Source organism: Lemur catta, chromosome 6 (assembly GCF_020740605.2).
Source record: "Lemur catta isolate mLemCat1 chromosome 6, mLemCat1.pri, whole genome shotgun sequence".
In the NCBI taxonomy this organism is placed as follows: domain Eukaryota; kingdom Metazoa; phylum Chordata; class Mammalia; order Primates; family Lemuridae; genus Lemur; species Lemur catta.
The window spans coordinates 79,009,581-79,033,904 of NC_059133.1; the positions used below are offsets into that span (position 1 = coordinate 79,009,581).

The 24,324-nt window shown below is 35.5% G+C and overlaps 1 protein-coding gene across 1 annotated transcript in view; it reads left to right on the top strand.

Annotated features, from left to right (window-relative positions):
• SOX5 (SRY-box transcription factor 5) overlaps positions 1-24,324 on the top strand; it is a 427,434-nt gene that overhangs the window by 370,943 nt on the left and 32,167 nt on the right. The window contains exon 10 of the mRNA XM_045554202.1: positions 15,429-15,606. Within this exon, the coding sequence (XP_045410158.1) occupies positions 15,429-15,606 (178 nt within the window). The remainder of the gene's footprint in view (positions 1-15,428; positions 15,607-24,324) is intronic.

The window sequence follows — 24,324 nt, forward strand, 5'->3', positions numbered from 1 at the left end:
AGCTGGTTTTGGCTGGTTTCTCCACCTTGGTTCAGATCTTATGACTTCTTATTGAGTAGGGCCTACCAGTTCCCTGTCTCAGAGAAATATTATCTGTAGTGAAGCATGCATTATTTAGCAGCCCTTACTGTGGTCTGAATGAAGTAATTACCATTTACTTCTTTTTGCCCTGATTCTGATTGTGAAATTGACTTTTTGAGGTATCTTGAAATTAGGAAAAGTGTACCCTAAAAAACTTGGTGATATTTTGGTCAGGTATGAATGAATTAATTGATCTTCTGTCTTGTACATTAGTTTCATGAATTCATTTACTATGAATCTGTCTTTGAGTGACCTCCATTACATATGCTGAAGAATCAAGTGGATGCTGAAATGAAAGGCACAGTCTTACATGAATATTGGCTAGTTTTGTTATATTATTTAATTGCTAGCGCAAGTAAAGTTTTAGAAGGGAAAATGTAGTCTGTTTTCCTCTCATTTGTAAGATTATCTTTCTCTGCTTCTCTTTCATGCCATATAATCTAGGTCAAATATGGCGAAAGAATATCCCACCCATACAGACATATTTGTTTGCATTTTACATATATATGTATATATTACATACATGTACAGTTCTGCATCACTTAACAATGGGGATGCATTTTGATAAATGCTTCCTTAGGCAATTTTCATCATTGTGAAAACATCATAAAGTGTACTTACACATACCTAGATTGTATAGTGTGCTACACACCTGGGCTATATGGTATAGCCTATTACTCCTAGGCTACAAACCTATACAGCATGTTAAGGTACTGAATACTGTAGGCAGTTGTAACACAATGGTAAATATTTGTGTATCTAAACATCTAAAATAGAAAAGATATTCTAAAAACATATTATAATCTTATAGGACCACTGTCATATACGCAGTCCACCATTGAGCAAAATGTTGACGTTGCTATGTGGTGCATGACTATATATTTGTACATATGTGAGTATATGTGTGTGTGTGTGTGTGTGTGTGTGTGTGTGTTCCATTCCATGCTACAAAAATCAAGAATGCAGATTCATTTTATTTGGTAGCCTAATGGACCAAAGAAACATTAAAGATTAAATCAAATCTGAGGCAAATACACTCATTCTCCTTAGTTCAGCCTAAAAGGCATGATCAGAACTCTTCTGTAATGATGTCATTACAGCTGCTGTATAAAATCTTTTATGTAATCCAGACTGTGAAACGTATTATTTTTTTAATGTTATGGACTGGGAAAAATTAAACATGAAGCATTACAGCTGAGTTTCACTACACATTAATTATTTTAATTGACTGTTTCTTAAATGAATATCTGATAAATCAATCTTGCAATTCCTCATGCTTCATGACATGCTTAACTCAATACAGTCACTTAAGAATCATTATGCTGTGAGAGATTTAATACAAATTCAACATCATTATAATTAAAATCAAACTCTTACCTGATGCTCAATTCTAAGCCTTTTCATCTTTATTTGAATTTTCTTTGACCTATACCTTGAATTTAATATTAAAACACTGATAGGCAGAATATATAATCAAAGTAAGCATCTTTAATATGTTGAGAAAAAATATTTTGTCTCCAAGGCACAACATAAAAACTGGCCTTAACTGACATTCTGTATAAATAGTCATCACCCCTTGGAATTCTTTAAAGACATCAGTTCCCTCCTGGTCACTGCCATGAAGACAAAGAATGCCTTAATGACTCTATTGAGGTTATCATTAAAATAAAGGAGATTTGCAGACATCAGCTATAAATCACTATAAAATGGCCTGTGGGTAACCTTTGACACAACTCATTTGAAATAAACCTGGGATGGATTCATAGCCTTTGGTCGAGCCAGTAGGTGGGCTAACGGTCTTTTTCATCCTCTTTTTCATTTCTTGCAATATTAGCTTCTCTCCAAGTGACAGGAAAGGATTTGGATATATATAAATTGACATATGTTTTATGTTGAAACCAAATAGGTCTGTACAAATAATAGCATTAAGGATGTTTATGGTGTTTACTTGAAATATTTATTCTTTTGATAAAAACTTAAGGTATATGAATACCTTGGGAATTTTCTTGAAGCTGCTTTGGAAAAATATTTCATGATTTGGTGTCATAAAAATTTTGCAAGACTCCTGACCAGGATTATCCAAATTGAGCACTAACATTCTCTATATAAAATTTTCCACAGAATTAAAAAGAAATTTCATGATTTCAGTTTTCAGTTTTTCAAGGAAATTATTGCTTAATGATCCCTTTCCCTGTTAGCATTTAAATGATAGAGAAGCAACTCTGAAAAATTGCCTAAGCTTAAAGCTTGTGACTTGGGTTCAAGTCCCAGGCTTACTAAAGATACGACAGTTAGCAAATCTTTGAGTATCTCTAAACTCTGTTTCTTTATCTGTGAAGTGTGGTTGATGACATCTCATATTCTTGCTGGGAGAATAAAATAAGCCAAAATATATGAAGGTGCTTTGTAACTTGTAAAGTAAAATTTAGATGTCAAGGAGTAAATAGCATTAGAAAATCAGCCTGAGAGTGAACAGCTAGGTCATTATTCAAATTATTTTAAAAATTTATAAGTATTTAGGTTATGAATCAACCTAAAATGAAACTCATTAAACACACTTTCATAAATTTCGTAATATTTAACTTACCTCCTAAAATATTTATGTAATATATAGTATATTGGGCTTTAAGCATTTATTTCTCCCTTGAAAACTAGTTCTCTCTGTGACAAAATTGTATTACAAAAACAGCACTTATTTTGGAATAGTGAAAGGTTCCCAGGTAAAAATTTTATAATTCCTATATTCAGTTAGCTGAATACCATGCCTTTTCTTTTATTTACTCTCTAATAGGTTAATTATGAGAGACTAGGAAAGGAAGAAAAAAAACACTTGAAGTCAATCACAATTGGAAAAAAAATTGCTTTTGATGAATATAGTGGGGAAGGGAAAGTTGTCTTTGGTCTCGTAAAAATCATCTAATCACAAATAGCAAATTTTGTATGACTTAATGTTCCAACAACTCATGCCCTTGATATCTTTTTGTGTTTTTAGACTCTTCAAAAAACAGTAATCTGAGGATCCACAGAATAGTGGTCTGAGGATCCACAGGAAATTATAACTTTATGAAAATTTCTGAAAACTAATCATCTAATATCCAAACTTCAAATCCAGGTCCTAGACAAGTGAATCAATCACTTTAGTGACAAAGTATTCAGTCTAAATAATCCAAACTAAATGAAATGCAAGAGTTTTTCTTTTTTTAAATGACTTCCTAATTGATACCCTTTTAGGTGAATCACAATTATATTTCTTGAAATTTCCTAGCAACTTACATTGCCTTGAAATGTTCAGCCATTTAGTATCTATATATTGCTTCACCAACTGGAGTACAAATTTCTTCTCTCCCATGACCTATCACCCTGTTGGGAGTAGTGCTAAAAGATGCTTGTGGAGCAAATTAAAGAATGAACCTAGCACATGGGAGAGGAAAAGAAACCAGGGTAGATGATACAACTCTTCTAATTCTGTATTCAGAAAGGGAAATCACTAATTCTGTACTGCTCTTAACATGAAGAGTGGCAGGCAGTCTAGGTTAAAGCAAGTGGGAGAAGTGAGTTTTGCATTTAAATTTTATTTTTACTTATCTTTGGACTTTCTACCTTTTGTCTTCAATGACTTCCCTTTTTTCTCTGACTGTGATGAATGGAGTGAAAAGAGTTGTAGTCTGGATGTACTGACCTAGTAAAGTTTCAAGTTAAATTAATAGAAAGCCTGTCACTAAGGAGTTCCTGACAATGGCTTTGTTAGCCGACATCTCTGAGTAGAAAGCAGTGAGTCCCAGAGATGTCAAACCTTCAACTCTAAGGGAAAAGCAAGAAGAAAAGAGAGCAAAGTTCTGAAGCCTGGGTAGAACTACGAAATTCAAGTGGCGAGAAGAATTCATTAAAAGGGATTTAAATGTTGGAGGGATACATTTTGGTAGTGCATATGCTCCTATTTTGTTATTCACGAGTCAAAGTGACGTTTGCTCAGTGTACATGTGCATTATAAGTAAATGTAAATAATTTTTAAAATACTTTAATAAAAAGTAGAAAAAACTTGGAATTTATCAAGTTAGGTATTGATTAATCTCAACTCTCCATTTAACATTTAATAGTTAATATTTAGTATTTTAGTATTGTTTTTCTATTCAAGGCATATGTGGGTGATCAAAAAAATTAACCTACTCTCAAGAAAGTTTTTTCTATAAAGACTGAGTAATCAGATCATCAGTGGTGATCCCTTTAAAAAGTAAAGTTCTTTTAAACTATTTGAAATCTGACTATTTTGCCATCAACAATTCAGGAAAATAGCTAACACAATAAAATGAAATATAGTAATATGAATGTTATAGTCACACTAGGGTACTACTTTGGGCTTCCCTAGCGTTTTCTTGCTTTGTATCTCATTCACCTTCACATCCATTATACATACACTCACATCCATCCTTCCCCAACGCTCTGTGCCTTAGAGAATTTGGCCCTCACTCAAGTCTCCCAAATACACACCAGTATACCCGTTAACTGTCATAACTGTGGTACAGTTATAGTGGGCTCACCAGACTACTGGGTATTTGTGCCCCGTAGGACCTGTGCACGCATGCATGTATGTGAGCATTGGAAATGAGGTCTTTGATTTAACCAGGTGTAGTTAACTATTAAATGGATTATTTATGATTATGTCTTCTATTCCCTCTCTCCCATCCTCCTGGGCTGCTGTCTAAAGATGGTCTATCAGCTTATAACCAGAGCAAATTTTTCCTAGGACCTAAAACATAATAATAGTAATAAAATAATAAATGTCTAAGAGTACCATAGACAGTTTTTGAAAAGGAATTTTAGAGCCCTCTGCAAGTCTCCCAAAGTGTTTCATTTTGTTTAGTTTTAAGATCATCAAAGTTTCATTAATGTTTTCTTCCCTGAATAAGATGCTATCTATGCCTCTATGTGCTATCTTTTTTGCCTCTCTTTTCTATGACTGCAATGGACCAAACATTTACCTCTAATTTGCTTTGATGATGGTTTATTGTTCTGCTGTCATTTTGATATTAATTCCTTTTGTAGATTCAGGTAGAGATGTCGGTGTGCTCATTTTGTATATTTATATACAAGTACAGGTGCCATCTTCAACATAGAGATGGTAGTGTAATTTGATCAGCATGATTTTTATTTCTTAGAGTTTATTTTGTAAAGCTATATTGCTCTGTGAGCTCCCGTTTTATTTTTTTGTGACTCCATTCCATCATGTGACAATTTTGTAGTTCTGGATTAATTTTTGTTACACGTATCTTCAAGTGGAGCTAACAGGAAAGGAACAGTGACAAATGCTTTGCAAATTATAAATTTAAGGACTGATCAGGTGGTGCCAAGAACACATTACATTTTCTTGTACATGGAGTCACCAACTCTTTAATTTCTCTAAAGCATTTTTTAAAAGCTTTTGGAGATTTACATTTAGAGGTTAATAAGAGGTACTGGTGTGATTGTTAACATCAATTCTTACTGCTCTATGCTTCCTTTTAGCCTCTTGGTAGAAGAACTGTTAATCATTTTAAAAGATAATGGCAATCATCCCACTGTAATGAATGCCATAGGACAAAATAACCATTATTATTAGGAATGTGAAGTTGTCTGGGGACCAGAGGTTAAACAAAGTTGAGTCTGAAACACCATACGTTTCAAACTGACTCATGTTATAACTGTTCTCATCAAATGTTATTGTTGACACTTGGATTCCTCCTGTTCTTCCTCTTTTCAAGTATAGGTAGAAAATTTTATTCTATGAAATTCTATGAATGAGTTTTCATCTGGTATTGTGAGCTAAAGATCTTCTCCTATGACATTTTTCTCCGTAAATATATGAAAACTGTATTTATAACATGTTTTTAGAACATTTTGGAAATGAATCATAAACATTAGATAGTTAATCTAAAATTAAAAATTCAAAAGCTGAATTAGAGATGTTAAAGGAAGGGGAGAAGAAATATTACAAGAGAAGGAAAATGTAAAAAGGAAAGGCATTTGGCTTTACAACGTATTACAAACAAAACTGAGAGAGATTAATAAATTCCATTCGTGTATGATGGTTGAAGAATGAGAAACAAGTATTTTTACAGGAGTCAAAATGAGGTCTTGGTAAAAAATACTTTGGAATTATGTAAGGACTTAACATATATTGCCTATAATTCTTCTGTAGGGAATGAATTAGTCATCACTGCCTAACAAAATACCCCAAAATTCAGTGGCTTTGGCAACAAATACTTATTTTACACAGTTTCTATGGGCAGGAATCTAGAACAGTTGACCTGGGTAGATCTGGCTAATGGTTTCTCAGAGGTTGCAGTCATTTGAAAGCTTATCTGGTGCCGGAATACCCACTCCCAAGATGGCTCACTCATGTGCCTAACAGGTTAATGCTGGTTGTTGACAGGAGTTCTCAATTTCTTGCCATGTGGATCTCTCCCTGGGACTGTTTGAATGTCCTCCTGACATAGCTGGCTTCCCCAAGAGCATCGGTTCTCAACCAGGGGCACTTTGTCCCCCAGGAAACATTTGACAATGTCTGGAGATATTTTTGGTTGTACTACTTGAGTAAAGGTGCCACAAATATCTAGTTCTGGTGGGTAGAGGCCAGAGGTAAACATCCTGCAATACACAGGATAGCCACGTAAAACAAGGAATTATTCAACCCCAAATATTCATAGTGTCAAGGTTGAGAAACCCTGTCCCAGAGCAAGTGACCCATGAAAGAGGAAGACAGTAGGCCAGGTACGGTGGCTCATGCCTGTAATCCTACCACTTGGGGAGGCCAAGGTGGGAGGATTGCTTGAGCTCAGGAGTTCAAGACCAGCCTGAGCAAGAGCAAGACCCCGTCTCTACTAAAAATAGGAAATCTTAGCCAGACGTTATGGCATGCACCTGCAGTCCCAGCTACTCAGGAGGCTGAGGCAGGAGGATCCCTTGAGCCCAGGGGTTTGAGGTTGCTGTGAGCTAGGCTGACACCATGGCAATCTAGCCACGGTGACAGAGCAAGACTGTTTCTCAAAAAGAAAAAAAAAAGAGGAAGATAGAAGCTGCAGTGTCTTTTATGACCTTGCATCAGGAGTCAAACTCTGTCATTCCTGCAATATCTTATTGGTTATCTAGATCAACTCTTCATTGTGGGAGGGGACTACACAGGAACATAAACATGAGGAGGCAAGAATTATTAAGGGCCATCTGGGAGGCTAGCTATCACAGGACTTTGTGTATAGAAAGAATGGCATTATTTGGATTAAGCATTTCAAAGCAATTTTCTAATTAAAAAACAAATGTGAAATATAATTGAGATTTCAGAAGCACAGTCTTTATATTTGTTTTGAAATATATATATATGTATATGTGTCTGTATAATTTGCAGTATTAGGCATTAATTCAACAAAGTCAGAAAACAAAAATACTCTATTAAAGTATGAAGGGAGAAGGAACAGAGGGGATTTTAAACAACAAATTAAATGATGGATACTATTTGATTACCTTTAAATTAATTAAGGACGAACAATTGAAACGTAAAGAAATGTATAATCACCACATTGAAGCAAATGTCCCCCAACCACACTGTCAGTATCCACTTTTAAAAGAAGCAGGTATACATTAAGCAAAAGTGTAAGATGACAAAATGAGGAAGCCAAATGAGAAGCAGGAACATATTACCCTCAGCTAAATAACTTAAGCTTGCATTTAAATGGCAATCAAGTCTAATGGTAGCATTAACACAGCAAAAGCATACCTATCAAAGAATTCCTGGAGCTCTTTCTGCCTGGTTAACAAGGCATTTCGCAATTTGTAAGTCCAAAAGTAAGCATCTGTTCCTGTAAAGGGGCTTCCAGAGACTATGTGCTATGTGAGATGATAGCCTGGATTTTTAGGAACCTACTAATCAAGTTTGGAGTTGGGACAGCCACATGAGTAGGATTTTTAATTCTTCAAGGGCAAAGAAAATAATTTTAACATTGTTACAGTTATCTTTATATTACTTTGATTGACTCACGCATAAATGTAAATCTCTTCTCTTCTAAGTTCTTCATGAAGGAAAGCTCAGCAATCTTTTTGGAGATCCTCGTGATATTTCTGTTTGTTTTCTTTCCACTAGTAAACCTCTACAGAAGTGTAGAAAAGAAATGCCGTATTTGGGGAGGAAAAGTGAAAGAGGGCTCCCACATTGAACAATACGGGTAAAAAAGAAAGAGAAAGGATGGATGTGAGCATAAACTAGGGAAGAGAAATGCAGCAGTAGCCCTCATTATGAAATCCAGTCTGTCATATAACTTCCCTGTTTAATTTAATACGATTATTTCATCAGAGAGGATAATAGCAGCAGCATGACTAATTTTGCAACATGTTTCATGAATGCCTTTACTCTTCCCCATATGTTATTATTGCTACTTATTCACATGAGTATTTCTGATAAATATGGGGACGATCACAGTTTTCAAATCATGCAGAGGAAGAAGCCTGAAATTATATATATATTTTTTATTCAATCATTGTATGGCTATTAAAGAATCCAAGTGTTTTTTATAAATGAAACGTATTAAATGTATAGACAAACTGTCCTCAAAGAACTCAGTTTAAAAAAGCACTGTTCTACATAGATTTATTATACCTAGGGTTTAAATAAAAAGTAAATGCACTTCCTTAATCTTCTCTACTACTGACCACAGAAAACCAGAACCTCAAAGCCATGTGCCTAGACGTCAGTTAATTTGCATTTTTCTGATGCTGGGCATATAATAACCATTAATAAATAGGCGAAATACCATTCAATAAATAATGAATGAATGGAAGGATGAGTAAATAAATGTATGTGTTCTTTTCTATTGCCATTAGAGCAGTATAAATTTGTTAGCTGCCAAATAAATGTTTGATTTTCAGTAATTAATTTAGGTAAATATTTAAGGAAGTGGAATATTTGAACCAGATCATCAAATAGATAATGAGAATGAATAAAGATCTAAATAAAGATGAGATTTTTATTCTGAAGGGTATAATCATTTGCACATCCCCAGTAGTGCATCATTTGGTCCAACAACCCACATGTGGGTATATTTCCATGTTGTGAAGGACAAGGATAAAAACAGGAAGAAATGAATAGGCTTCTTTAGGATACTGGTATCTCTAGGTTTCTGTTCTCTATTAAAATTCCTTGACAAAGTATTATAAAGGCTAAAGGGTAGGGAGAGAGAAGTAACCCTCCAGGAATCCATAGAATGCTTGTTCTTTGTTAAATTGTGTTTGATTTCCCTAAGTCATTTGTATTTGCACATTACAAAATTATGAATATTATTCAATTATGTTAGAGTAATATGATTTTTTAGAATAAACTTATTATTTGAAAAACGTCTAGGCCAAGTGCAGTGGCTCATGCCTATAATCCTAGCACTCTGGGAGGCCGAGGTGGGAAGATTGCTTGAGCTCAGGAATTCAAGACCAGCCTGAGCAGCAAGACCCTGTCTCTACTAAAAATATAGAAAAATTAGCTGGGCACCGTGGTGAGTTCCAGGTACTCGGGAGGCTGAGGCAGGAGGATCCCTTGAGCCCAGGAGTTTGAAGTTGCAGTGAGCTATGATGATGCCACTGCACTCTACCTGGGTCGACAAAGCAAGAATGTCTCAAAAAAAAAGAAAAAGAAAAAGAAAACCATCTAAATGAAATATATATTTAACTTTATATAATTATTTTTCAGTGTTAAGTTTATGTACAATAACCTTGGAGTCCATCATGACAATTGGTGTTTCTTCATTGCGTCTAAGGCTGCGTATTTGTGTCACATTCTTTTCTTTATCCAATTTATTTATTTATCTATGTGGGAGATTGTCATTGGCTGGGATTAATTAATTGAAACCTCTACTGTTTCTACTACTTTGACCACAAGCTGATATTAAGTGAGATGTTTGCTTTCAAACAAGTCGTAGTAACTATAAGTTAATGGAACATGCCTGAACTACATGTTTATTTGTATTTTACATGTTTTATATTCTATCCCAGACAACTAAGATTACCCAGTAGTTGATTAGGAGAAGTTATAATCATAAATAGGCTCCTAAAACTTGTATGTAGATATACAAAATAATATATTCTCATACCATTATATTGTACATGAACCCTTGAGATTTTCCTCAAAGAATAGTCTAGTCACAACTCTTTAATATTACCAAAGGAAATTTCAATGCTGTATAGTGTAGAGAACAAAGAAGCAAAAAAAAAAAGTTACCAAAATAAGTCAATTTGTGCCTTAACCTTTTAACTAATATATAAGATAGCAAATGTGTGTATTAACCTTCATGTGGCTTATTATGTGATAGAATTATATGGTTAGGTCTGAATTTCAGGAATTACATTCCATCAATGCCTTTGAAATTTAGGATTAAATTTGTCATATAAATTAAGAATTTTGTAAGTTTAGTCTAAAAACCAGGATTTCATTAGAATTTTCTGACCCTTACTTTCCTCCATGAGATTGTTAATTACTTCATAGTCCTAAAGATTAAATAAACTATTTGGAATATTTATAATGAACTCTCTATATATCTATATCATAGCCTTCTACTAGTTAAAACTTGTTTACCTTAATTTACATGTTTACTTAAGCTTAAATACTTAGTTTATATTTATCATATACAAGTTTCAAGCTACTCAACAGATACACAAATTCTTCTTAACTATCACTTTGTGTATAAATGAAACAATTTTGAAATATGCTATTTTCAGAAGTTGCAATTGGCAACCTTGTTTAAAATTGGGCAAGTAATTAAAAGGAAAATGCTTTGTTCACTGCTTGATTGTGTATTTGATAGAAATGGCTTATTTTCCAGTGCTTTCTTAATCTTGAAAATTACTTTTTCATTTGTAAATTATTTATAATTTTAAAATGTATTTTTATTTGTAATAATCGGGGTTAATCATGCTAAGCTTTCAAATTTCTCCTGAATAGATATTATAAGTAAAAAACAAAGAGAAAAAGTCTTACCTTCACCATTTATTGTTCATATTCATAATTATAAGAATGCATGCCATAAATAAATACTCTACATCTATTTTATAGTTAAGGTTTTTAAATTTTCATCTAGTCAAATGAAAAATAATTAATAGAAAATGGGAAACTACTGTAATGTATTCTTCATGAATAATAGGCATTTGGTATAGTAGCTCAGTAGTAAATTATTAAAAGAGCCAAATTGAGAAATAATATCATATAATGGGTCAAAATTATTTATATAGTTACCAGTATAAGGATCAAGCATTTGAGTTCTTATTAATATACAATTAGCCTGGGCACACAATAGAAGAGAAGGAAAGGGCAATTTTGAATGACATTTATATCAACTTTGGAACTGTCAACCTCTATTATGTCCTTGGGGCCTTGCACTTTTTGGCTTTCAGACATCTGTGCTGCCTTGAATGGAGGAGAATATTAAGAGTTCCAGTGGGTCTCTTGCTTTAATAAATGCTTTGAATAATCATCTTTTAGCATGTGCATGTAATAGTTCTTAGTGCTTAAAGCTAAGACATAAGACATTTCACCCCATCAGCACCCACATCTGCATCATCTTCATCAACACCATCATCCCTCCTGCCCCCATACACATTCACACTCTATTTCCTCTGTGCTCATAAATCTCCCCCGTTCCAAACTCTGGGAATACATTTTTTCCTCTGTTTTTTTTTTTTGTTTCTGCATAGTCAAGTGAAACAGCTACCTTTAATTTCTCCAAGCAGCCCCAAAACTTTTGTAGGGGTTGCGATGCTGTCAAAAGGAAGTTCTTGAGTTGTCATGAGAGAAGCCAGGAGTGTCACACAGAAGGTAGTGAACAGGTACAACATTTGGAAACACTGCCTGAAATATTTATAGCTGCACAGTAAATAGTCAGTAAAGCCCCTATCTCACAGTCAGGATATTTAGGCTCAGTTGACAGGGAGAAGATCTGGATTCCAGTCTTCATTGTGCCACTGAATCTCAGTAGCATTTAGTTTACTATGCATATGCATGTTTCCATTTATTATTATTAGCATATGATATGTCCCAATCATATTTTAGAGACTGACATATTACGTACTTTTTAGTGTTACCTCCTTACATTGCAGAAGCTTTTTAAATGATTTTGAAGTCTAATAAAACTTAATAGTCTCCTTTTATATTATATAAAGCAGTGGCTTTTAAACTTTAGTGTGCATCAGAATTACCTGTAATGCTTGTTAAAACACAGATTTCTGGGCCCCACCCCCAAAGTTTCTATGACAGAGTATTTGCCTTTCTAGCAGGTTCCCAGGTAGTGCTGATGGTGTTAGTCCCTGGGCCGCATTTTGAGAACTACCCATCCATACTTGAGTATAGTGAAAGGACATAGCACTTCTGGTTTTCTGCCAACCATAACATAATATATGAAGTCATTAAATATGAAATATCCGATTTCGAATCAAAAGTGTAGTTGATTACATCTCAAACAAGAAGCAGTACAATTAATCAAAGTATGTGCCTAAACTTTTGACACAGTTCTGCCATCCTAACAGTAGCTAGTTTATGCCAGCAGCGAAGAAGCCTGAAGAGCGAGTGGCAATGAAATTGCAAAAGGCTTTTCCACAGCTTGTTGAAAATTGAATATTTTTCTTTGCAAGAAGTAGTCCAAAGCCTGGAAGAAGTGGTAGTCAGTTGGTGCAAGGTCTCATGAATACAGTGGATGACAGAGAGTTTCCAAGTCCAGCTGCTATAGTTTGAGCAGCATTGTTTGTGCCACAAGTGGTCGAACGTTGTCTTGCAAGAGGAATAGCCTGTCTCTGCTGATCGGTCATTCGGCTGCTTAATCACAAGCATCCTCATCATTTCATCCAACTGGTTGCAGTAGACATCCACTGTAATCAATTGACCAGGCTTCATGAAGCTGTAGTGGGTAATACCTGCACTGGGCCACCAAACAAACACCATTAGCTTTTTTTGATGAATATTCTGTGTTGGACTGTGTTTCAGCACTTTCTTTATCCAACCATTGTGCCGAATGCTTGTGATTGTCAAAAAGAATCCCTTTTTCATCACACGTAACAATGCGGTTTAGAAATAGTTCACCTTTATGTCGTGATAGCAAAGAAACGCAAGCTTTGAGACGATTTCTCTTCTGCTGCTTTTAATTCATGTGGAACCCATCTGTCCAGCTCCTTTACCTTGCCAGTTTGTTTCACATGGTCCAATATTGCTGGAATAGTGACATCAAACCTTGCTGCTAATTCACATGTAGCTTGAAATGGACTCGCTTCCACTACAGCTTTCAGCTCATCATTATCCACCTTGGTCTCAGGTTGCCCACGTGGCTCATTTTCAAGATTAAAATCACCAGAACAGAACTTCTCTAACCATTGACATATTGTGCCATGATTAGCCACATCCATCCAAAGTTTTGAGCAGTCTGGGCTGCATTGGTTCCACAACGGAACTCACATTCAAAAATAACACGAATTTTTTACTTATCCATGGTTTTACAAAAATTGCTCTGAAAATTTTTTTGAAAGATAATCACAAGCCAAACTGTGTGTTTGAAAGACTGAGAGGATGTACCTTCACAATAAATATAAAACACAAAGTGTCAAATTGAAATGTCTGAGATATCAACTGTCAAACTTAGTACTTCAGGAAAATGGACATTTTATACTTAATAACATAGTATATGGATTATGGCTGAACAGCTCAACTAAGTGTTTCAGATTGAACAATCTAAGAATAATTTTGCCCCTGTAGTTTATAAAATGCTAAATTAAACTTCTCCAAATTAATTGAGTCAATTATGGATTATCTTATTTTACTTCCTATCAAGATTCTATAAATCAATATAAATTTAGTATAACGTCCATTAACTTATTATGTATCTCACAGGATAGAAGATTGCCAATTTGAATTTTCTCATGAATTTTCAAATAACTGTTCTTTTCTCTGAAACAAACCAACAAAAAAAACTAAAAAAAAAACTTTACAAGAGTATTTTTTCCTAGTCTGTTTATGGGTTTCCTAAGTGCACTTAACCATAGAATTGAATAATAATCTGATAATATTAAACCACTTAAAAATACAAACTTGAAATACATATGCCATTTAACCATTTTGTAAGGTGATTGATTTCAGTGTTTTTTTGGTAAACCCGTACATACAATTTTTATTTGCATTAGGTAACAGATCCATTCATGTCACCTAATTACACCATTTGATTAAAATTGTTCTACTTTCAACAAGTTATCCTGCTATTCATAGATCTTTTATATTCTTAACTCATGAAATAGTAGCTAAGTAAAAACTAAATTTTTATTGTACAGTAATATCTATGTAAAGTTGGGTATAAGGTAAACAACAGTGTACAAACTAGTGGTGCAATATTCCAATTTTAGAGCATAGAAAAGGAATAAGATAATTTTCTCCATTTTGATGAAAGAAGTAATATAATGTTAATATTATCTTTTTCTTATATGCTTATATAATGTCGAACTCTCAATGATATCGTATCCATAAATTTCTGTATGAAATGATCTAAAGGCTTTTATAGAAATGTATAAAATTGAGTATAAACTATGGTTTGACCTGTTTAAGTATAGAACAGTTGGAAATCATCAACCATGCTAAACTGATCACATACAAATCTTCATGCCACATGTAGTATACTATGAGGAAAATCTGGAAAACAAATCTAATTTAAAAAACATGATGTTTGTTAAGTGTTTAGAATAGAGTGTCACATATAAATAAGTAATACATATTGGAGCAATGTTAATTATGTTTATTTTCATTTTTAGATCAAATCAAAAAGTGTTTCTGTGACTCCTAGGAGAAAGGATTATTTTCTAAGAGAGTTAGAAAATTTTCTTTTTTGTGTGTGCTTAATTAGGAGAGCAGTTCTGATCAGAGGTACACAGCCATGTAAATCCATCATGGGTGCTCCTACCTAAGCACCAGGGCACAAAGATGCTTCAGATTCAGCCCCAGGTCTTTGGAGGTTAAAAAAACCCTACCTACATCATAATTTTATATTTACTATGTAATGTCTCAATAAAAATGAATAGTACAAAGAATAGCTTTTTAAGACTATTTCTTACAGGTTACATAAATTACATGCTTTCTGTGGCTAGCTGGGTGCACGTGTGCTTTCTCCCATACAAAAGGCATTTTGTAATGTGTAGTTGAAAGTGACATTATGTTGACAGGTAACCAAACACTGTGATGTTCAGATTGGATGTTAAGATCACTGATTGGTAGAGTAATTTGGTGGGAAATGATAGGCTGTGTACCTGTGTTTTTCTAGGCATTTTTGATCAGCCTTTCCTTATCACAGCTCATGTTCTGATGATCATTGCAGGATGAAGTGGCACAGCCACTGAACCTATCAGCTAAACCCAAGACCTCTGATGGCAAATCACCCACATCACCCACCTCTCCCCATATGCCAGCTCTGAGAATAAACAGTGGGGCAGGCCCCCTCAAAGCCTCTGTCCCAGCAGCGTTAGCTAGTCCTTCAGCCAGAGTTAGCACAATAGGTAAGTTCTGTTTCTTTTGTTCTTTTCTGTTTATGGCTAATTTTCTGTTTATGGCTATTGAATTAAATCATCTTTAAATGGCACATCGCACATACCCTGTGCGTGGCTTGAGTTCTATAGGAGAGTTTCAATTTGTAGAGCCACACAGGTCTGCTTTAAACATGCCAATGAAATTTCTCACTGAAGTCAAAGTTATAATGTCCACCTGAAAATCTAATTGTATTGGTATATATTTATATATTTAACTATGTACGTAAGTTTATGAAAAAGAGGCCTAAATGACTAATGACAGTGAGCAGTGGTTCTAGAATGTTCTTGGTAGGTGACTTATCTTTTCCATCACTGAAATTTATTTGCCTTGTTTTTGTGACATGTACAAATTACACATAATGCTGAAATGCATTTTGCCTGGAACAGCAGTTGACCATCAGGATGTGAAGTTTGTTCAGTTCCATTCTACTTGAGAATTACTTGAAGACACCAAAGTATTATAAAACAGTGGATAGCTTCAATTCTCCATAACTGTAAATTCAGTAAATTGTAGAAGATATTTCCATAAGCTGACTTTGAAAAATTCAGTGATTTTTATCTTAGTGTACTTATTAGATGCTTATTTCAACCCACATTTATGGATATGTTTATTATTTGCATACAATTTCCAGGAGACTAGCATAGGTCAGCCCAAGGAGTTCATGGTTTAGTTGAGGAAATCATCCATCCTATAGTGCAAGTCAGCTGTGGTAAGTGCTGTTTCAGTGCACAGATAACAATCCTATAGTCACAAAGAGGAGAGTGTTGGATTTTGTTTGGGAAGGTTCAAGGAAGACTAAGTTGGAAATAGCCTAATTCAAACTGAGCCTTGAAGAAGAGATACATTTCTAAGCAATCTAGGCAGTAAGGAAAAACCCAGAGTAAAACAGCATGTTTTTGAGAAATATACTGATTTTTCTAGATTCTAGAATGAATACGTAGTGGAAAGTGATTAAAGCTAAAACTGAAAGGGTCAGATGGAATCTGACTGCATTCGTATCCTGAGGAATTTTGACTTTTTCCTCAGGTAACAATGTGATCAGAACTTTAAGAAGAGTGTTGGCAGAAGAAAGATTGGAATTGAAGAAACCGTTGTTTTAGTGTAAAGAGTAAGTTACATGAGACAGAAATAAGCAGTGATAAATTAAAGGAGGAAATAGATTGAAAGGATATTATTAAAGAAGAATTGACACAATGTGTCCGCAGTCTGGTAGGGATCTAGTTGTAGACAGAGTCTAGAATTTTGAGTTTATAAAATAAAAGGGATTGTGCCTCCCTTAATTATGAAAACGGAGACCAGACTGGAAGCAGATTTGGGGAAAGATATAAATATAAAAATTTAATATGTGTTGACTTTGAAATACAAGGAACCATTTAGGTAGAGATGTTTAGGAGAAAACTGTAAATGCAAGTCTGATATGTAAGAGGGGTGCTAGCATTTTAGATATGGAAATTATTCCTTGATGATGTAGTTGAAGTAAGGAGAACAAATAAGTTCACCAAAAAAGTGTGTGTCTGGTAAGAAGAGAAGTGGGCTAAAAAATCGTAGGTACTACCTATTGTATTAGTTATCTGTTGCTTTATCATAAATTAACCTAAAACTTAGCAGCTTAAAACAGCCAACATTTATTATCTCAGTCAGTTTAGCTGGGTAGTTTTGGATTAGAATCTCTCATATGATTGCAATCAAGATGTTGGCCAGAGGTGCAGTCATCTATAGACTTTCCTGGGGATGGATGATCCATTTCCAAGATGACTCACTTTCATGGCTGTTAGCTGGAGGCCTCAGTTCTTTGGCATGTGGCTGTAACCTTCCTCAGAGTGAGTGATCCAAGGAAGAGAGCAGAAAGAAAGATAATAGTGCCTTTTATGACCCGCTCACGGTCACCCACAGTCAGTTCTGTTTTATTCTGTACCTTATGAGAAAATCACTAAGTCCACCCTAACTCAAGGCAAGGGGCATTTATCTCTAACTCTTGAAGAAAAGAGTACCAAAGTATCTTGGGACATATTTTAGAACCACCACCCTTTTTTAGGTGGAAAACTGAGTGTTTTAGAATAAGAATGAAATGAAGAGCAAGCGAGTGTGTTAGAGTAAGAACGAAGATGGGGCAGGGTCATGCTAGCCTAGGAAAACTAAGAGTTTCAAAAAAGAGGGATCATTTACTGGTGACACATTCTGCAGGAAAGTTAAAGAACATGAAAAAGAAAAGCCTTAGGATTTAGCTGGGGTTCACAGATAGGTAGATTCTGACAGATAAGTTTTAGAATGATTTGAACAGATCGCTAATTACAAAGATTTGAAAGATATGAGGAAAGAAAGTACAGTTGATGATATAGACTAATCTTTTTGTAAGTTTGGTGTTGAGAAGTGATTATAGTTTGAGAAAACTGAGTAGAGACAGGTTTTAGAATAGGAATATGTATATATATATTTTCCTCTTCAAGGGGGAAGAGGAAGAGGAGTTGGAGAGATGAGTACAAGGGTGACAACATAGCAAGGAGATGATGAGAAAGTATTAGCCTTGGAAGGAGAAAAGCCCCTTCTTTTTTCTGAGACTGAAGGAAATGAAGAGAAAAATGGTAAAGTTTCAGAGAATTTTGGGATGGACAGAATGAAGGCTGAAGGAGTATATTTCAAATGCTTTAATCTCTGCAAAGTAGAATTCCAGATTATTTGCTAAAAGGAATTTACCCTGGGGCAATGAGGTAGCAGTGAGAAGTGAAACAAGGAAAACTGAAGTTTTGGAAAGCTTGAAGTTTTGGGATACACATGTGCTTTTTTATCATTATGGTCTAAATCTGTTACCCTGCTCGACATCCTAAATAAGCACCAAGATTAGATTTGCTTTTAGGAACTAAGTTTGTAAAGGAAAAAATATTTTATTTGGCAAGGAAGATTCACTTCCATAATATATATGAAGGCTCAGGAATATCACGATGGTGGTATATGAGCTAGAACTAGAATATTTAACTAATAGACTAATGTATTTACATTTTTATCATATATGAATATTTTACCTTTGGCTTCCCAAGGATTAAGTATGACAGTATTTTAGAAAGGCAAGAACATATTTAATGACATTTGTAATGACTATTTCTACTATTAAAACATCTCTTTTTTTTCCTGAAAAGTCCCTTCACCACATACACACCCTCATATTTTCCAAGGATCTGAGGCCACTACAATTTACTTTTCTCTTTTCAACAAATGCAGATGTTGAAAGCTAAAACTTTAATGAGTAATAATGTAGTTGGATAAAAGCTGTGAGGATTAATGGTGTTGTAAAGGTCACCCCTGAAAGAATTAATGTGTTGTGCCATTTATAAACCATGGAAAACTGTGGACCAAAAGATAAGTTATCATTAATGACACAGGGCTCTTTGCTATATATCTATTAGCTACAAATATAGAAAGTCACTTTTTTGAGGTTGGTGACCAATATTACAGTGTATTTCATAAGAATCCTTTTGTTTTGTTTTTTTTTTTTTTTGAGACAGAGTCTCGCTGTGTTGCCCGGGCTAGAGTGAGTGCCGTGGCATCAGCCTAGCTCACAGCAACCTCAAACTCCTGGGCTTAAGCGATCCTACTGCCTCAGCCTCCCCAGTAGCTGGGGCAACCTCAAACTCCTGGGCTTAAGCGATCCTACTGCCTCAGCCTCCCCAGTAGCTGGGACTACAGGCATGTGCCACCATGCCCGGCTAATTTTTTCTATATATATTTTTAGTTGGCCAGATAACTTCTTTCTATTTTTAGTAGAGACGAGGTCTCACTCTTGCTCAGGCTGGTCTCGAACTCCTGACCTCGAGCGATCCACCTGCCTCGGCCTCCCAGAGTGCTAGGATTACAGGTGTGAGCCACCGTGCCCGGCCATAAGAATCCTTTTGATATGGTACACAAATGTTAGGAGCTCCAAAGAAAGGGAGTCCTTAAAAGGCATAATAGTTCAGAAGAATGAGGGATAATTTTAGAATCTTTTAACCAGATGTTATTTTTCCCTTATTGGCTTTTTCCACCTATATTATACATATGTGTAACACTTTTCATTTTTTTCCAAGCATTTTTTTCATCTGTTTTCTCACTGCAGCTGCTCTAGAATTAGAGACCCTTAACGGATAGAGTAGATATCCATACAATCTAGTCAAAACTTATTTTGCAGTTAAGGAACACAGATCTAAAGAGGCCTTTACTAGGGTTTTGAAGGAATTTCCTGTCACAGTGCAGAGAATTCTATGATTCTATGTTTATTACTTCTGTTTTAATTTTAAGGAAAAAAATGTACATGAAGATCTAGTAATTTGTCCAGACTCACAAGCAATGGAGGTTGGGGCATTACAACCATAGAGTATGGGTTGGCGTCCTTTGTTTTTAGTTATTGTCTTTTGGTAACCTCTATGCATTAGAAGCTCTTCTCAGTCATTTATCCTTTCACTCATCCATCCAACAAATGAGAATTAAGTACTTTCTCTATGCCATACTTCTAAGTCTAGGGGATAAGCAGATGACAGTGTTGGACTGAGGCTTTAGGTGCCTATAGTCTCTGTCCTAGCTTAGCCTTGGAACATATTGGAATATATTCTTTTTACCCTTCATTCTTCAGAGACGTTAACACATGAAACTTAAAACTTTACCTGAGCAAATGTAGTAGATGCACACTGACTAAATAAAATGAAGGGAAATATTTTCAGGTTCATTAATTGGGTACTTTATTTCTACCACTTGCTAATTTAAAATATGACATGAAGGAGGGTATTATTTTGAAGTTTCATTAGCTTATGTTTTTAATGAGCAAAGCTTATACAAAGGTTTTAATGAGAAAAATTTTGTATGTGGGTAGACAATTGAATGAATGAAAAGAATATTGTAATTCATAGAGAGCCATCGGATTATCAGGAAGTTGGGTATATCATTCAAAGACATCTGGCAATTAATATTTTCATAGCATTTTACAGTTTACAGATTGCTTTCACATGTATTATCTAATTCTTGTGAGCTTTCACAGTTGAAAAAATGGCTACATATCAGGGTGCCAAAAATTTGATGATGATCAGCGACCTCAGAAATAGAAAAAAATTTAATATTTGTTGAAAATCACTTGAAACACATATGCCCTTACTTTTACTTACAGCTAAAAAGTCCTATATAAAATAAATATGTAGCAATAAGAATTTGTATTGCCCTAATATCATGTGTTGAATCATGAATTTTAATAAATCTGTGCCATATGGTAAAGGCTTCTATCGATAAGAAGACAGATAATCAATGAACTTGGAATTATAAAGGCAGATACTTTCAACTTAGAATATGTATATATTCCTTCAGCAAAATCTGCCATGGCCAGAGGAATAAAAGATTGATTTAAAAATGCCCTCAAGTAGTTCACAAACTGATGTGAAAGGCAAACTTAGAAAAATACAAGACAATGTGACAATAAAAGCATTTACAAGGTTTTAAAGGAGCATATAAATGGAAAGTACTAATCTTTCCAAGGAGCATATCTGGGGTATGTCAGATGAGTCCGCACAGAAGGGGTGACGTTTGAATAAATTCCCAAACACACCGGAAAAAGAAAGCATTTCAGCAAAAGAGAAAATCCTGGGAGACACTATTGGAGAATGAGAGGAAGAAGGCCTGTCCTTGGAACAGGGAAAAAGTCCTGTGCAGCTTAAACACAGGGTTCATGAGAGATTGGCAGGAGGGGACATGGGAAAGATAAGCAGAGTTGATATCATGACGAGAGACTTTTAGGCTACGTTAAAGTATTTGGAACTTATCCCAGAATGATATTTTTGAAGGAACATCAAAGAGATTCAAAAGTTCCATTGTATTTGAGAAAGGCTGCATACTGTTATCTCATGAAGATTCACAATGCACATTAACATATTCCAGATTTTGAAAATTCATGCAATGAAGAAAGCTTTTTAAGTTTAACATAGTATTTTCCTACACTTATTTAAACCTGGAATTATTTTTCAAAGACTGTTACTTATCATCATTTTATGAAGTGTACCTTTAAGCATTAGGGTACCAAGAGATGGGTTTTTAATTGGGGATTTTGGATTTTGACTTGATCCAAATTCCTTTTTTTTAAAAAAAAAAAAAACAACATTCTGGAATGCTTTTTCTGGAAGCAGAGTAGAAGATGGATTCGAAGAGTGTAAGGGCCTGGCGCGGTGGCTCACGCCTGTAATCCTAGCACTCTGGGAGGCCGAGGTGGGTGGATCGCTCGAGGTCAGGAGTTTGAGACCAGCCTGAGCAAGAGTGAGACCCTGTCTCTACTAAAAATAGAAAGAAATTATCTGGCCAACTAAAAATATATATAGAAAAAATTAGCCGGGCGTGGTGGCACATGCCTGTAGTCCCAGCTACTGGGGAGGCTGAGGCAGTAGGATCACTTAAGCCCAGGAGTTTGAAGTTGCTGTGAGCTAGGCTGACGCCACAGCACTCACTCTAGCCCGGGCAACAGAGTGAGACTCTGTCTCAAAAATAATAATAATAATAAAAAAAAAAAAGAGTGTAAGCCTAAAAATAGGGAACCGGTTAGAAGGCTAAGGCATCAACACAAGTGAGAGTAGAGGTGGCTTTAAGGAAAGCAAGGACCGTGGGAATGCAGAAGCAAATTTGAGGGCTGAGGAAGAGGCATAACTGTCAGGGTCTGGCTGCCTTTTATCTGTATGGGGTAAAGGAGATACCTTAGCTTAGATGATTCCCAGGTGACTGGATGGGGAACTATAAAGGTTTATAGAATATAGAAAGAGCAGATTGAGGCCACAGGAAACTGATGTGTTCTGAGCCAGACATGCTGCATTTCAGGTACTCATGGGACAAGTAGAGAAGCTTAGTAGACAGATAAATATATTAGCAATCAGGAAGGGTTTGAGGCAGGCAGTAGTTAATTTTATAGTACTAGGGACTACCCTCTCAAGTCTTAGGGACATGGTTAAGACCAAGGGTGGTATATTACTTTCCTAGGGCTGCCACAACAAATTACCATGAACTGGGTGGCCTAAAACAAATTTATCCTCTCACTATTCTGGAGGCTAGAAATCTGAAGTGAAGTATCAGCAGGGTCCCTCTAGAAGCTCTGAGGGAGAACCATGCCTGCATGCTGCTGACTCCTTGGCATTCCTTGGCTTATCTGGGTAACTCCAGTCATTGCTCCTGTATTCACATGGGTGCTCCCCTGCCTCTGGGTGTCAAGTCTCTCACTCTCCTTTCTCTTAAAAGGATGCCAGTCATTGGATTTAGGGGCCACCCTAAATCCAGGGTGATCTCACCTCAAGATCCTTCACTTAATTACATCTTCAAAGACCCTAATTGCAAATGAGGTCACATTCACTGGGGGTTAGGACTTAGATGTATCTTGGGGGTGGGGGCGCACAATTCAACCTATTTACAGGTGATTTCCGGGTTTTTTTTTGTTCTGTGTATGGCAGCCATTAGTAATTCTTTCCCTTTAGAATTTATCTCCTCCAAAATCATACTTTTCAATTTGTTCCTTCTTTTCTGCCTCTAAAAATATATACAAGAAGCCTTTAAAAAAATGAAACCTTTGAGAAGTATTTTGGTAATGGTTAAGAAACACTGAGGCATAAAAAAATCAAATTGTGGTAAGTTTAACAAAGTTACAGAATCTCGCAAATTTCTTACATTAATGATTCGTAACTGGCTTTTTCTAAATCTCATCTGACATGTTAAGGGGAAGTCATATTGACCTTTGCCCTCTCACTTCCCTCAAGATTGAGGCTCACCCAATCTCTCCTACGCAGATACCCTCCCCTCTGAGCCTTACTTTAGATGCAGTTGCTGCCTAAATTTATAATGAAGGCAGAATAAAATGTATCAGACGACCATTTTGGATCTCTTCAAACTCCAATGGGCTGCCTCCCATTTCACTGAACCAAGGTACTAACCAAGAAATGGCATCCACTCACAGATTCATCATAATAGTCAAAGCCACGTAACATGCATGCTAAGGATGTGCATATCGAGATAATAAAACAGAAAAGTAAAGAAAGGAGTTAACAATTTTTGCTGCCTCCTCAGATACCAAGCACTGTCTACTCCACATTTGTTATTTCATTTAATTCTTCCATCAACCTTATATTTATTTCCTAGTTGAGGGAAATGGAAACACAGAGAGATTAAGCGTTAAAATTTGTCAAATATCACACTTACCAAGAAGTGAGAGCCTAGATCCATCTGAATCCAATCCCCAAATTCTACTTATTTTACTGTGTTACTTTATAAATAAAGTGTCAGCTATTGAATAATTTTCATAGACCTTTTATTATGATAAGAAACTATATTAACTCACTTAATCCTGATGTTTGTTTTATCTAGTGAGTGTTATCCCCATTTAACCAAGGAGACAATTGAGACTTAGAAAAGTAAAAATATGTGTATAATTTATACAGCTAGTAAGTGGCAAAGGTAGGATTTTAATTCAGGCTTGCCCAACTCTAAAACACATACGTTTTCCAACCAAGACTGAAACCTTGGTTGGAAAGCAGGTGAAGAAAGAATCCCAGGCAAGGATCCGAAGATGGAGGAAGCAGTGAGGAAACAGGAACCAAGGAACCATGCTCTGATGAGAAAGAAGGAAGGAGAGAGTTTCAATAATGAGAGGATGGTCAGTGCTGTCATTCCTCAAGGAATGGAAAATGTCCTTTAGATGTGGCAACTCA